Genomic DNA, 16562 nt, shown 5'->3' with positions numbered 1-16562 from the left:
ACCTGTCCTGCCTGAGAGTTGGTAAAATAGACAATATGCCAAAAAATATAGACTAACATTACTGTTTTATTGCATTATGCTGAAAACATCTTTTTCTTTAAGCTGTTATGATTCCGCAGCTCCTGAAGGCAACATGATAAAAATTAAACACCGCCTGCCTTTTTAGCTTTGTAAAAAAAAAAAAAGTAATATTAGGGATTAATACACTTTGTCGATTTAAGAACACAACATCTTGACAATGGCACTTTTGGGTTTAGTTTACTTTTACAAATCGTCAATCCGACATCTTCAAGCGGAAGTTTTCAGACTTCCGAGGCTCCGTGAATGTGACATGGAGATAAACAGAGTCCCGTCGCACCGACGGTTCAGGCTATCAACGTTTCCAAACATTCAGCCAACATAGCTCCTCTTTCTGGGATTTTACTCCGTTTTGTTCGTTTAAGGCTCAAAGCACGCCCAGGTAGGTGTTTTATAGCCGTGGCAGCCATCACCTGCTAACGTCAGCGCACACATAACGGTGCTGCTAAAGGCAGCTAATGCTAATCAACGTTAATTTGCTGTGTTAACGTACCGACTGCAGCTCAGCTTCGGCAGGTCAGTCATTGTTTTCTCATAAGTAGAAATAAATAAAATTAATATATCCTTTTAATAATCCTTTATCAATCCCAAGTTATATATTATATTATGTATAAAACCTGTCCAAATATTATAAGAGAGTGTTGTGTAATATGGTAAAGTCCGCATATATAAATGCAGCACCTAAAATATTAAAAGTCCCTTAAGTAAGGATGAAAACTTCAATATTATATAATGAACTTTTTGCCCTTTTTTAAAATACCAGCTGAGCAGTAAATGTGCAGACACTTCTTGCCAGTGCTCATAACATCTCACCCCCCAGGTCAGTGTCATGTTTTATTCAACAGTTTGAATATGTTTTAAAAAAAAACTTACTGCAACACCAACACAAGATTCAGCTGAGTAGAATGAGTACACATTCTCAGCTGAGTTAAAAAAAAGAACAGTGAAAGGTAAAATAATTAAGGATTACAATGTAAAGTGACTGAAATGTGAAATGATTAAGAAGAAAAATTTGAGTAAATTTGGTTTTTCGATCTGTTCTGTTAAATTTTGTCGTGGGGAAATGTTTAGTGCAAATATGTATGACAATGTTGTGTCACTCGATTGGATACAATTTAAGGACTATATATTGTAACCAAAATAAATTATGAATTCGTCATTCATTCAATTCTCAAATTCTGGACTTGAACCGAAATTTGAGGGGCATTTCAGTATTTTGGTGTTTTTGTTATGCAGTTCTTTTACACTGAACCTACGCTACGTCTCATGGAGATCTGACAGCTTTAGTATCTTGTAAATTTTCAGATGTTAATGAAATGATGTTATACATTTTCCGTCACATAAAGCATTTTTGAAATATTTGTTATTAACCCAAACACAGGCATGTTAAGTTGCTAACATTGATTCTACATTTACAAATTACAGAATGAAGTAAAGTAATCTTAGAATGGAATGTATTATTCATGATATAATTGCATGAATGCTTTTACTTTTGATGCTGTTTTTTTCCACTGGAGCTTTTCAGTCTCTTGCATTTTCTCATTTTTCTCTGAATACTTCTTCCACCACTGACATTAACCAAAAGAATCTTAAAAAGAGCTTGCTGTTCTTTAAGCTCTGGCTGTGTAAAGGCCATCGTCACCACAGTCTCCATATTGACTGTCTTCTGCTCGTCTTCTACTCCCCGTTATGTTTCTTCTGTTGTACTGTAACAATGAAAATCACCAAATCAGAGAAACTAATCACTTCGCACTTCCTCATGCATGTTTCTCACACCAACTCGAAACAGCCAGACATAGCATTTGTCATTTAACTGACCTTTGTGCTGTCTCTCACACACACTGTTAGGATGGTTTCATACAAGCGGTTAAACCCTGAAGATGTTCAGTTTTCCAGTGCCGTGTTGTCAGAGGAGCCTCGGCCTGTCCATGAAGAAATTTCAGTAAGTTTATGCCTCAAATCTTATTCGGTTTGTTTTAAAATGATAAAGGTTTGGTCAATTTCTGTGCCTTCAAATCATTGATGTAAAAACTTACTGCTCTTCCTCATTATGGCCATTGTTTGAGGATATTTCAGAATCCACATGCATCCGTCTCATTATCTTAATGTTATACAGACAGTAATAGTTCTGTTTTATTACATCTTTTGGAAAGCCAGATTTACTGTTGATATTACCGTGGCACTGTTGTGACGCCCTTTACCTCTTTGTAGTGTTGGTAGCTGAGAAAGGTCAAGATAAAATTATGAAAATGAATAAAAATAAAAATGAAAATTTAAAATTATTCCAAGTTTTTAGAGAAACACAAGAAGCACAGACCGGCATGTTTCCAGTTATGGCTGGTATTGTTTCACTCATCGTTGCCATCGGATGTTTGTTTCAGTCTGGGAGAAGAAAAGTGAAATTACACAGTGAAGCACCTAAACGTTCCAGAAAATTATTCCTAGTTTTTAATTAAATCTTTATACTACTTTGTTTAATAATGAGACAGAAATTGATTTATTATGATAATTATGGTGCACCTGTGATGGCCTCAGGCTGAGCTGGCTGTTTGCCTACAAAACGTTTAATTTGTATAAAATTCTCATTCAAATATGTGTTCATCCATTTAGGTCCCAGTGAACCTCATTAAGACCTCCTTAATTAGCATATAGTTAAATCAGTCCTTTTTTGAAAGTGTCAGTCAAAATTCAATTATTAGATCTGTAAAGATAGACTATATAATTGAGCTGTTGCATTGGGTTCAATTATATTTTAATTCATTACCTAATTACTGTGAGTTTGTGTGTATAGAAGAATGTTTCAATGTTGTTATGACTTGTAACTCCATGTGAGATTTATTGGGCATTAAACCTTAATGAAAGCTAATTGACTGTTTTTGATGTTTGCTTTCATGAATGTGTTGCTTATTTGATTTTCATGCTGTTTTTGAAGGTGCAGGAGCCGGAGGAGGCCTCCCTGCTTCCTCGGCTGCCCTCATGCTCCGTCACCAAGGCCCTCTTGGTGATCGGCTGCCTGCTGCTGCTGCTCTGTGGAGGCTGGCTGCTGGGCACCTTGTTCTGGCTGCATGGGCCATCCAAACAGCAGCCTCACAGACCCCCGCTACCAGCCGCAACAAAAACGCCCCTCGCAGGAATAAACAACACTGTATCCGACTCACAGCGTCAGGCGTGCAGTTTAATTCCAGAGGCCTGGAGGTTTGATTGCTACCCTGAAAGAGGGGTGGTTGTGACCAGAGAGTTGTGTGAGGCAAGGAACTGTTGCTTTATCCCTGCTTCCTCCTCCCCTGCTGCCCGTCCGTTTGGGAGAAATGGTATCCCTTGGTGCTTCTATCCTCCGGATTTTCCTTCCTACTCACTTGTGTCAGTAAACGACACATCCCTGGGACAAAAAGGTACGCTTGTAAGAGAGGTGAAGACCTATTACCCCGCAGACGTCCTCACCCTGGAGGTGGAGGTTCGTCACGAGACAGACCAACGGCTACGAGTCAGGGTGAGTGGAGGACATATTGTGGACACACATTTACTGTTTATATCTATGGCGGGAGCTTCGTGAATGTCCTGGTGACATTTTGTTTACCACCAAAACGCTCTGAAAGTCCTTCCTGGAGTAAATTTTGAGAAGAAAAGCTTTTTGGCTTTTGGCTTTATCGCTTGTAGTTCACACTGTTCACACTGACCAGTTCTCAGCAAACAAACGCTGAGAGAAGTGTTTAGCTGGTGTAGAAAGAAAAGGAAAGATCCATTTCTGAGGAGGCAGAAATGTTGCTCTTTGTTTGTTTTTCACCTTCACTTGACAATAAGGGTTAACTGACTCACCAATTAAAATCATTAGTTTTAGAGTTGAACGTTTAGGGAAATCCCGTCAACCCCATTAGGCACATGAATAAAGACACAAATTCTGAGTGATCTAATAGGTCTACCTTTTTGTGTTGTTTTGTTTAAACCAAATGTGCCATAAAGGGGTGCCATAAACTTTGAAGTTTTTATTGCATGCTGTTGTGGATGCTCTGTTCTGTAATTCAAATCCAAACAGTTTGTTTGTCTAATGTTTCTCATTTCAGATTACTGACCCTTCTAACTCACGCTTTGAGGTTCCAATCTCTGTCCCCACCGCCACCAAGAAGGCAGAAAGCCCAGTCTATATTGTGGAGCTTTCAAAAGATCCCTTCGGCCTCGTCGTGAAGAGACGCTCCACAGGAGCTGTGCTGTAAGTCTGTCCACACTTTGACAGGCCTCGTGCAAATCAGATACGAAAACAACTGTGTTGTAGCATCAGCAGTGTGTCTCTTTTCTTTGGTTCCCTGATAGTCTGAACACCACAGTGGCTCCTCTCTTCTATGCGGATCAGTTCCTCCAGTTCTCCACCACCATCCCTAGTCAGTTCATCTATGGCCTCGGGGAACATCGCTCCACCTTTCTGCATGACGTCCACTGGAACACGCTCACCATGTGGGCCCGAGATGTGCCTCCTGTGGTATTCATGATTTTGTTCATTTGTATTGAGTCTCTGGTTCCTTTTGGTTTAGTTCATTCAGTAGCCATGAGCCATGACTTTGAGCTTGATCATGATTTTGGACAAATAGCCGCTGCAGTAATAGTCTTCTGTTCCTCTCTGCAATGCAGGAGCAGACAAACTTGTACGGCGCTCATCCGTTTTACCTGGTAATGGAGGACGGAGGGAACGCACACGGCTTCTTCCTGCTGAACAGCAATGCAATGGGTCAGTCTGCCCTCACAGTTGGAAGATTTCACAACTGTTCATGTAACAACAGCTCACAAAGTTCAGCTGCAATATAAAAGCAGAAGTCCCAAATGAACTCTTCTCTAATGAACTTGAGATTTCAGTCGTTTTCTGCTTCCATTTGATTTATTTATTTTTTGTCCCCGTTGTCTCAGATGTGGTCCTGCAGCCTGCTCCGGCCCTCACCTGGAGAACTATCGGTGGAATTCTTGACTTTTACGTCTTCCTTGGTCCAGATCCTGGTTCAGTTATTGAACAGTATTTGGAAGTCATAGGTCAGTAGGACAGGGTGTAGGGAACATGGATGGGTTAGGGGGTGGATGTTATTGTTTCTTTATCTAAAGTGACAGTTCTGGTTTTCTGTCACTCTGATTATTGTCATGGCTTCGCTCTGTCTTGCTGTAGGATTCCCAGCGATGCCCATCTACTGGGCTCTAGGATACCATCTCTGCCGCTGGGGTTACAACACCAGCGATTCTACCTGGGAGGTTGTCAAAAGCATGAGGAATTATGGGATACCTCAGGTAAAGCTTGCTCAGCAGATTGTCTGTTTGTGCTCGGTGTTGATCATTCAGTGATTTATTTACCTGTGTCTCTGTTTGCAGGATGTCCAGTGGAACGACATCGACTACATGGATCGTTTTATGGACTTCACTTTGGACTCGGCAAAGTTCGGCACACTGCCCGACATGGTCAAGGATCTGCACGTTCATGACCAGCGCTATGTCATGATCCTGGTACACAGGAGTTCGTACTTTCACGTAAATTTATTGTCTGATCTTGTGTGTGACTGATGTTTCTCATCCTGCAGGACCCTGGTATCAGCAGCTCTCAGCCTGAGGGCTCATACTGGCCATTTGACGAAGGACTGAAAAGAGACGTTTTTATTAAGGACTCTGAAGGAAAAACACTTATAGGGAAGGTGAGACCTCAGTCGTAATAAGACGCTGGATTCTAACTTCACAATTGAATCTTCTTATTACTTTTAGGAAATTAAATTTTCACAATGACAAAACATATTGAATGACAAAAACTGGCAAAAACTAAAAGCATGTGCATTCCCACCATTTAGACTTCAATTGTGGAAACATTACAGCAAGTAATGTATCTTATCTTGCCAGATGGGTCTCTGCTGTGCTTCACTGTCAAAATGGAAAAAAAAAAAATCAGTGAGATTCATAAATAAAATCCTCCATCCTCCCCTCCAGGTGTGGCCTGGTTTGACAGCTTATCCTGATTTCTCAGATGAAGTGACACATAAGTGGTGGTACGACAATCTCAAGAGGTTCCATGAGAAAGTGCAGTTTGATGGATTATGGATTGTACGTATGAGAATGGGAGATATTTGGAGGGGATAAGCCTTTGACCGCTGACTTAGACGATATTAGTATAGTGGTTCTCAGTATTTATTAACTTCTCACCGGCTCATTTTAGGACATGAATGAGCCGTCAAATTTCCTGGATGGATCCACTAATGGCTGCCCATCAAACAGTCTTGAAAACCCTCCTTACACACCTGGTGAGAGACATGGATCTCAAACACAAAATCAAACAACAAGCAAACTTGACTGTCAATGTGTAAAACCGCTCTTTTTTTTTTTTTTTTTTACCTTGCAGGTATACTAGGAGGTTTGCTGAGAGCCAAAACTGTGTGTGCTTCTGCAAAGCAAAAGCAGTCCATTCACTATAATATCCACAGCCTGTATGGACTGATGGAGGCCAAAGCCTCAGCCAGGTCTGCAGCGCTGAAACACCTGCACACACCAGATAAAATGGCAAACACTGAAACATGTCATGTCAAATAATTTTTGTCTTCCCATCCAGCGCTCTGACCCAGATCCTGGAAAAGAGACCTTTTGTGATCTCTCGCTCCACCTTTCCCAGTCAGGGGAAGTACTCTGGCCACTGGCTGGGAGACAACAGGAGCCAGTGGAAAGACCTCTACACATCTATAGCAGGTTGGATATGAAGAGAAGCAATGCCATGGCAACTGTAGCATCGGTGCTGTTTGTCAGCTGTTATGAGACTCAACGAGATTATTTACCTGTCATATATTTATGACAGACGTTAGTTGTTGTGAACCAGCTAATTGAAAGGTTGTGTGACTCTGGATGATGATTTTTTTTGTGTGTGTGTGTGTGTGTGGAGCTGTACACGACAGTATAAATGATGAGAAACAGCAACGGCCGCATGTTGTTTCACTTCATATTTCTTAATGTAATTGTGATTTTAATAGTTTGGCATTTGTTTGTTTGTTTTTTTTTTTTAAATCTCAGCTTTTCCATTTCCTGCTCTCCTTTAGGTATATTGACTTTTAACCTTTTGGGCATCCCGCTGGTGGGAGCAGATATCTGTGGCTTCAGCGAGGAGCCACAGGAGGAACTGTGTGTCCGCTGGACGCAGCTCGGGGCCTTTTATCCCTTCACACGCAACCACAATGCCATTGACGTGAAGGTAACGCTCTTAACATCACTGTCCAGTCTCATCCCCATCATGGGAAATCTGACTTCTAAATGTCTTTGCAGCCTCAGGATCCCACCGCCTTCAGCCCTCTGGCTCGCACAGCCATGAAACAGGCTCTGCTGCTGCGTTATTCTCTCTTCCCCGTCCTCTACACTCTCTTTCATCACGCTCATGTGCACGGACACACTGTTGCTCGACCTCTGATGTTTGAGTAAGAGGAGCACAGAAACACAACTCACTTGTAAATCATTTTTAAAATCCATTCAAACAGAGATTTGACTGATTCCGGCCTCCCTGCCTGTTTCTCAACAGGTTTCCTAAAGATGTAAGAACCTATGGGATTGACAAACAGTTCCTGTGGGGGAAAGCTTTGCTGGTGACACCAGTGTTAGATCATGCAGTCGATTATGTGGATGGTTACTTCCCAGAAGGACTGTGGTATGACTACTATACGGTAAGACGCAGTCTGGACTCACTACACTGTCCGGAAGGAAACGGAGAGAGTGAACTGTTTGCTCGTCTTCTCCCCAGGGTGACTCTGTGCGCAGTAAGGGTGAAGAACTTCAACTCCACGCGCCTCTAGATAAGATCAACCTGCATTTACGAGAAGGATCAATTATACCGACACAGGTCACTAAGATTATTAATTCACTTTAACTCACTCACTGCGTTCTTTTTATGCCTCCCTGTCCACAACAGGCAGAGCTCAGGGTTCAATGATCAAGGCCACAGTTACCTCATGAACCACAATGCCTTGTGAATGTGATATCTCTGTCATACCTTGAGGGAATGTCTTGAAAGTTGGCACAAACATTCACCTGGACTCCGGGACAAACTAGCCAGACTTTGCAAAAACAATCATAGCCATAGCTCAAGACTTAACGCAGTAATTATGTCAACGTTTCACACAGATGGCTGATGTTTCATAAGACTCCGGATAAACTAGTCTGAGTGGCAGAGTTGCACAACGGGCAATAATTCTATTTCTGAATGAAAATGTGTTAATTAAAATGGAGGTGATCAAAACAAAACATTATCTGTATTATCTGCTTCATGGTCAGTTCTCTAGAAATATAAAAAGTCTCTCTTACCCAAAGTGGCGCCAAGCTATAAAGACATTTACTTCATGTGTATGAGATCAAGAAATAATAAGACAAAAGTCAAAAATGTTAATGCTATTTTTCCAGATCACACCCCATTTTTAATGTGTGTAAGGGGCTGTGTGTGTCTTCACCACAGAGATCTCAGAATGATTCATAGACAGGGTGGATAATGTGTATTTTGGGTGTTTTTACCCTTTGACTTGTTGTAATTGAATCAAGTATACAGGACAAGAATATTGACAAACATGATTTTGGGATTCTGTGAACTTCATTCAGTTTATAAAGTAATATTTATCTTTAATGGCCCATTTATGTGCACAGGCGCCCAATGTGACCCTTTGGGTGAGCAGCGGTCAGCCCCTCCACATGGTCTCTGCCCTGTCCGATGATGGTTCGGCCTGTGGAGACCTGTTCTGGGACGACGGAGAGAGCATCGACACGTACGAGTCCAACCGCTACGCCTACATCACCTTCAGCGTCGCCCAGGTGCTCATACTTGTTTAGTTTTGCCTCGAAAGAAAAGTGTGGGGGGGGGGGGGGGGGGACAAAACCCTGAGTATCTGTTGTTGCCTTATCCGGGCCTGCAATGCCTGATATATGATTACCTCACAGAGTGGATTAGTTATCCTCAGCAGGCTGAGGTGGAACATGCTGGAAAATTATGCATCGAGGAGTCATTGTTCTGATGGTTTGTTTTTTTTTTGAAAACTTCTTTCCTGTGTGCATTGTTGATTGTGCATCTGTGCAGAATAAGGTTGGAGGGGCTGTTATCATATTCCTCCTGAAGCGCTTTAGCTTGTAGTCCAGGGTGCAGAAGTGATGTTGAAATGTTATCATAGACTGAAGTTTCACTCTGCGAATGAGGGGGATGTTTCAAAATCCCCCCCCCCCACCCACAATATTAGCAGTCTATAGTTTTTAATAGAAGAGAAGAAGGAGATGTAACTTAAAGGATTTTAACCAGGCAGCTGAACTTTTTTGAGTAAAGATCAGACATCAGATATTATTTTAAATAGTGTATAAGTTGTGCTGATGCACTGCATTCCTTCATATCACATCCCATTTTATTCCTTTGTCCTCTAGAAATAAAAAAGTGACAAAATGAACCTGGAAATGCGACACAGGACAAGACTTTGTATTTAATGCTGAGTATACTCTTTCAGACATGCGTTGCAATGCTTTTTATTTTGCAGAACGTGATGACGTCCCAGGTGCTTCATACTAACGTGGAGGCAACGTACATCACGGTGGAATCAGCCTCCTTCTACGGTGTGAAGGAGAAGCCCAGCAGAGTGCTGGTGAACTCCCAGGATGCAGCGTTCACCTACAGAGACAATCAGGTGAGGCCGTGACACGAGAGTAGAGCCACTAAACGGAAGCCGTACAAGAGGCCGATCACGTGCTTCCAGTTTCACTTCTACATTCTACAACAGTCATTTTTAACCACAAATCATACGACAATGTGGCCTCAGTTATGTACAAGATGTGTTCACACAAAAATGAAAATGTTACAGTACAAGCTAAAGTCTTAAAATGTAAAAAAATAAAATAAAATACACAGATTATCAAAAAAAAAGTCCTTAAAGTAAAAGCAGCCACACTGAATGGTCCATGGTATTATTATATTTATGAAAATTGGATTGATATTGTCTGCTGGCTAGCTAAAATGTTTAATAACGCAAAAGTGGACCGTGTAAGTTAAAGATATTGAAGAGCTTCTCTTGTGCGGTTGTGTTGTTTTCCCGTTGTTCGTGGTCCTGGCCTCAGAATATATGTGAGTCATGGGCTTTTGTCTTCCACTCTTCCTCTGCAGGTGTTAGTAGTCGCAGATCTCGGCCTCAACCTCAGTCAGAACTTCACCATCAGCTGGATGTAACAGCCGCTGCTGAAGTCACAAGCTCACACACATCGAAGTGGCAATATTTTTTCATTGCTTTGGCTCTCAAATCCAGAACGGACGGGAATAAACTGGGAGATGTTAGTGCTGATTTAACCTTTAAAGATGAACTGACACCTAAGTTGTGTTCAAGCTGTGTTCTGTTGTAGCTTTAAATCACTAATGGAGTTTAATGGAGTTGTACTGACACTGACCCACACTCACTGTGGGGTAGACCCGTACATTACAGCAACAGACTGAGAAGTTAGACCACATGAGGATTTGCTCTTAGTCCACATCGGTATTGAGTCCTGTACTCAAGTCGGCTCTCATGTCCTTGAGCACGGAGCCAAAACAAAACTTTCCATTTTTCAGACAACACAAATGTAGCCACTCAGTAGCGAGTGGAGTCAAGTTTGTGTTAATCTTATTTATAGTTCAACATTCTCAAAAGATGCCGAACAAAAGCATTTGTGCGTGTGGAACCAACACACCTACAAAAGTTTATGAAACGGCAACACAAAGCCGCTGAGCTGCAGTAGTTTAGACACTGCTTTTGATGTGTGTGCACCTTTATATTATTTATATCGCTGAAGTGTCATCTGATCTAAACGAAAAGCTCGTCTTTGCTTTTATACTTCCGCTTTATTTTTAGCTCCATCTGATCGAATCTGCACTCGTGAAGATATTCTCATCAGGAGAGAGATAATGTGCAATAAATGAGATAATTACCTTCCTCAAATTGTGACATGAGTCTGACAATAGTTCATGATGTAATAATCTGTATGTGCTTTAATGCTGTTTACAGCTTGTTTTTGCACTAATTGGGACTGCAGTATTGTGTCGGTAGATACAGGTGCCTTATGATTCCTGTGTGTGTTTCTGGGTTTGTTCCTTTCACATCTGTTGCACAGCGCTGACGACCGTGGTCCTGCTCTGCCTGGAGACGGCTCTAACTATAAGCTCCTACTGTTCTGTAGTCAAGCTGTGATGCGTCTGCAAACACACCGCAAGCAAAAACCTAAAAGTGAGTCAGATGTACACGCTCAGTCACATTCATTCTGCCTGAATTTGACCTTAAAGCTGTGGAAGTGTGACCTGAATTCATGGGCCTCATGGACCTTATGCAATTTTGGAGAGTCATTTGTTCTACGGATCATCAGTGCATGTGTGCTGCGAAGTAAACTGTGCAAAACAATTTTTTTTTAACGCATGTAGACGAATATAGAGTATATTTTACTGTGGTTTGTGTTGATGTAACTGAAATTGTGACCCTAACTGTCTGCAGTGTCTCATCATTAAGCATTTTGTTTTTGTTTTTGTTTTTAGTGTAATCGACTGAATGTGATTATATGAACATTGATGACGAGACAATGAAAGTAAATTTGGTCAACTCTAGATTCTGTTGATGACGCCATGAAAAGTCAATGCAAAGGTTTTTTTTTTGTTTTGTTTTTTTTTTGTTTTTTCAGAACTATGTACATAGGTATAATGTCATGTTGCCTGACGTGATCAGCAGATTATATTTAAATAAACTTTATTTTGACCTTGTCTGCATTTGCATCATGAAGCCGAAGTGTTGACGTACACAAGAGCCACTAGAGGACACAGTTTCTCAAAGCTGAGGCGCTTGTTGGAAACAGATGAGTGTAATTTGCCTCACAGCAACGAAAGATTCTCATGCAGCATTTGTCAGTGTGAAGCGCTCGAAGGTGGAGATGTTGCTGGTCAGCCTGGAGCAGGAAAACAAACGGTGTTTCCGTCCTGTACAAGGCTGACTGGAGGAGCCCGCCCTTTTAATGGACCCCAGGTTTACGGTGCACAGGCTGCTCCGCTGATTGCTGTGAAGTCAGTATTTTAACATTTGTAGTGATATTTCAGGTTTGGTTTTGAGATGTGGTTGACTTTTTTTTTTTCTTTTTTTTTTTTAAACAGGTCAGACAGATCTCACAGCAAGAAGGTTCTGTGTTCGAACCCCGGGGCCTTTCTGTGTGGAGTTTACATGTTGTCTCTGTGCTTCTGTGGCTTCCTCGCATCATCCAAACACAAGCAGGTGACTCTAAATGGCCCGTAGGTGTGATTGTTTGTCATTATGTGTTAGACCAGGGTGACCCCCCCCCCCCCCCCCCACCACCAGCCAATATCAGCTGGGATGGGCCTTAATACATAACTGATGGAAACATCAGCGTGGCTGATAAGTAACTTGTTCAGGAAACGAGCAAAGACGGAGCAGGTGGCTGCTGCCTCATCTTTGATATCGTGTCACAAATTCTGTTTTTGTTTTAGTTTTTTTTTTTGTAGGTGTTCAGTTTTCTTCTGTTTGATTATAGAATAACACTTTTTCTACATTTATTTATTTTTAGAACATCCATTTTAAAGTTTCCTCCACCCAAACCCCATCGTCTGCCCTTTTCTACAGGGGGAGGGAACAACCAGGATGATGGATGTGGCTTTCTTATCTTTAAATGCCAGTTGGACACAGAATTACAACCTCTGTAGTGCAACAATCATCTATCTGCTGTTGGAGGCATTGAAAAGGCTGAACTCTTGAGGCCAGACACCGGCTACAGCTTAGATAAAACAAACAGTCCGACTAGAGGATGATGTCTAAATGTGTCTAAATTTCAGTAACACTAGTCCTTAAATCAGACGGAACTACATTGAATTCTGGGTGAAGTGAGACAAAATAAGGCCGATTTACTCCAACAGGAAATATTTGTCTTTTGGAAGACTGCGTCGGTTACAGGGACATTTTTTTTTTTTTTTTTGTGGGAAATTCAGTGCAGGATGAGACAATAAAATTTAAAATTTGATTTGGAAGAATATGGTGCTGCTGTCTAAATAAAAAACAAAAACAAACAAAAAAAAAAACTACTGCTCTTTTCATAACATTGTCAGCATAAATCAAATTAGCAGCCATATTTTCCTGTTTACTTTTTTTGTGTGCACATTGTCAGTACAGGTGTCATTGATTATTACCTCAGTAACACTGACTCCAACATTAAAGATTAAACCAGGACATGTTATTGAGACCGGCCCCTGGTTTGAGTTTTCTTAAATTATGGGAATGAACTCATATTTATTTATTTTTGTACGATTTCCTCATCGTGGTCTTTCTTCTCACCCCCACTTAGCTCAGCGTCAGAGATTGAATCTTTATTTAACTTTCCACTAATCCATCTCCAGCTTCTCTCTGTCTGTGTTTTTATTACAGATAACTCCTCCAGTCCCCACCCCTTAAAACCCCACTGGCTGTAAGGGAAGAATCTCAGGATGTGTGTCATTAAGCTCCTCCGGTCATCTGAGGACTGAGCCAAATTAGTTTGTCTCCTCATAATGCCGGAACAACTTCTGTGTCCAGAAATTCACCAAGAATCAGGATGTAAACAGCGAAAGAAACACTGACGTCGAGCCACGACTGAGTCATGAAACCAAACAAGTACTTGATTGTTTAATGCGCACAAAGACACACACACACACACACACACACACATCAGTTTCCTGACAGTGAAAGCGAATGTATCCCATATTCCCCCTGTGATAGCGGGGTTGGATTATCCTCCACCACAGATAGACCCATGATAGACGTGTTTTTTTGGCTCTGTGCAAACGTTCACAGACTAACTGCTTCCAGATGGTAGTTTGTGGAGGGCACATATATCATTCAGTGGGAGGGGAGGGGAGGGGGGAGGGGAGAGGGGGGAGGGAGGGCAGAAAGAGAAAGACAGAGAACAGCAGGGGCCTGTCAAAAGCATTCTGCTCTACTGACGAGGGCATTTCCTGTCTGGATTTGGGAGGATTAAGTATTTGTACGTGGGGGGTGTCGGCATGTGGGGGGCGGCGTGAGGGGTGCAGGACTTTACAGGGAACATTCAGGGGAAAACTCCAACAGATTGTCATCAGTAAAAAGGGCCAGTTTACACGTAGATGAGAAAAGTTATTGCCAGATAACATTTCACACAGAGGGCTTCGCAAAACAAACCGAAAGCAGCTCAGTTGTGTCTGCAAAATGTGCATTTCAAATAAAGCAACATTCAATCATTACTCTTTACAGACTGTTATTGTGGAGGAGAGTACAGGGAGCCATAAAAAGCCTAAAAGCAGCTTCACTGTTCAATGCGTGCTGGAGGTTGTCTTTAACATTTGAGTTTGTGCGGTGGGGCTGACAAAAAGGGCACAGCAGGCTAAAGAGTACTATACTTTTTGTTTAGCCCAACAGTTTGGGAAGTTTTTTTTTTTGGTTGTTGTTGTTTTTTTAAACTAAAATTCATCTGTGTGATGAGACTCAGATTTCACAAAATAATCAACCCATGTAATCAAACACAGATGTGCTGTTTAATTACTAAGAAGTTTAGATTTGCTTGAGTCTGCTGTTTTACTCAGAAACAGTTCTCTGAGCTAATTTATAACATTTTTTACACAATTAAGGTGAAATGTCGTCCACATACATCACAGCAGTGTAGCTTGTTAGCATACTAACGTTTCCCTCACGAGCATTCAACATAAAAGGTGAGTTTAATTTGTTTTGCTGTATATTTAACCTGCTGCTGGTGCTGGAGGAAAAGTTAGAGGGGTTCATCTTCTGCTTGATCACTTCCTTTAGTCTGAGAGATTTCACTGTGATGGATGAACAGACATTCAGACAGGCATTCACATTTTGCGACCAGCTTTCAGTTTCTGTTTACAAATGTGGCCACTGAAATGCAGCAAAGGATATGAATGCATGAAATTATCCGTGAAAGTATCAGAGGGAGAGCCCACGAATATTAAAACAGTAAATGAAAGTTGTTTTCAAATACCTTCCGTTTCATTGACCTACAGGGATTTCTCCTCATGTTGGGGCTTGTTTTAACAACCAGCCAAACATCTACTCTGTAATCAGATTAAACTTTCCTTTCTCTTTTGCTTTGAGGAAACTTCAAGCTTATTCTGTGTCCATCATTTGAGCCTCAATCATCGTCTGCTCGTTCATCTGACTCTTCCAGTTCACACACACAGTTACGTCTCGAGGATATGTAACTTCTGACAGCGACGATACATGAAAAACTCACCAGGAGAATGATCTTGACCTCCTGACATAGAGTCATATGTGGCAGAAGACATCGCGGTCACAGATTTAAGTACACGTTTAAGCAAAAGATGTCAACCATCCATCCATCCATCAGTCTTCTATCGCTTTTCCGCTTCTGGGTCGCGGGAGATGTCAACCGTGATTAATGAAATTATGCTGAACCAGAAACTTCCCAGAGAGCTGTGAGATGATAAGAAACAATACAGTCAAACCAAAGAGCAGAAACAAACAAAAGAAAAAAAAAAAAAACCCAAAACCCAAACAAACATCTGGGGGGGATGTCAGGGTTGAAGTCAGAGTTTGTGATTAGACAACACTGATGCAGTCCAGCTTGGAGGTGAAGTTATGACAATTAAAGCCAGTCAACATGATGGCAACTTATATCAGCTGAGAAGTGAATTATTAAAAACCTTTAAAGGACCAGCACGTAGGATTTAACACTATATGTGTACAATATTCATTTCTGTGTTCTCTTTATAGTTTCACGGCAGCCCAGAATGGACACCTCAGTTATTAATCTGCTGAAACACTAAAACAAACACAACACTGCACTGCACTGATGTTTGCAAGTCCAAGGTGGACAAAACCAAACCCACCTCTCCTCTTTGTCGTTGGCCGGCTGCGCCCAAACTGAGCATGTGTACAGGTGTCAGGTAACTGTAGAAATACTCCACCCGCCACCTTCAACACACCCAGGGGACGGGACAGGACGGGACAAGCTGTCTCTCACACACAACAACCACACCAGGCGAACTGGTTTCCCTTTTACTGCTCTAGTCACTAAAATAGAAAAACTATAACCTTTAAACAAATACAATTTTCTAGGACGCTTGTCATGCATTTAACTATGACAACACCTGGATTAAAGCGACGGGGGTGACTCAGGAACGTTGAGGACAGTGCAGTTACATCCCCGGTTGTGTTTCTGGTTGGTTTTGCGTTTTTAAAGACCAGAAGGGGAGCTTATGTGGCATAATTGCGCACAAACAGCTGCACACATGGAAGGTGTTTAGTGTACTTTTGTCCAACTCCTGCTGCTCCCATCCACGCCAGCCCTCAACGGAAAGCCTGAATAAATACAAATTATGTAATATCTCTTTTGTGATTGTAATGGTGTCACTGAGACACAAAGTGTGTGTGTGTGGGGGGGTAAAATAAATACACATTTAACAGGTAACACTTATGTTCTGGGTTAAAGTTATCTGAAGGGGGGTGGACTGAGAAAACAGT

At 41.6% G+C, this 16562-nt stretch overlaps 1 protein-coding gene across 1 annotated transcript; it reads left to right on the top strand.

Annotated features, from left to right (window-relative positions):
• Positions 1-325: 325 nt before the first annotated feature.
• gaa2 (alpha glucosidase 2) lies at positions 326-11812 on the top strand. The gene is made up of 21 exons (XM_029511052.1): positions 326-460; positions 1927-2020; positions 3011-3568; positions 4140-4285; positions 4387-4552; positions 4702-4798; positions 4975-5094; positions 5225-5343; positions 5425-5556; positions 5631-5741; positions 6028-6141; positions 6254-6338; positions 6437-6554; positions 6644-6777; positions 7122-7273; positions 7345-7493; positions 7595-7736; positions 7814-7912; positions 8707-8871; positions 9579-9725; positions 10199-11812. Exons 2-21 carry the CDS (start codon positions 1928-1930, stop codon positions 10259-10261), a joined length of 2910 nt encoding a protein of 969 aa, XP_029366912.1. The 5' UTR covers positions 326-460; position 1927; the 3' UTR covers positions 10262-11812.
• Positions 11813-16562: the final 4750 nt, after the last annotated feature.

Source organism: Echeneis naucrates, chromosome 1 (genome assembly GCF_900963305.1).
Source record: "Echeneis naucrates chromosome 1, fEcheNa1.1, whole genome shotgun sequence".
NCBI lineage: Eukaryota > Metazoa > Chordata > Actinopteri > Carangiformes > Echeneidae > Echeneis > Echeneis naucrates.
This window is presented reverse-complemented; position numbering and strand designations above follow the sequence as displayed.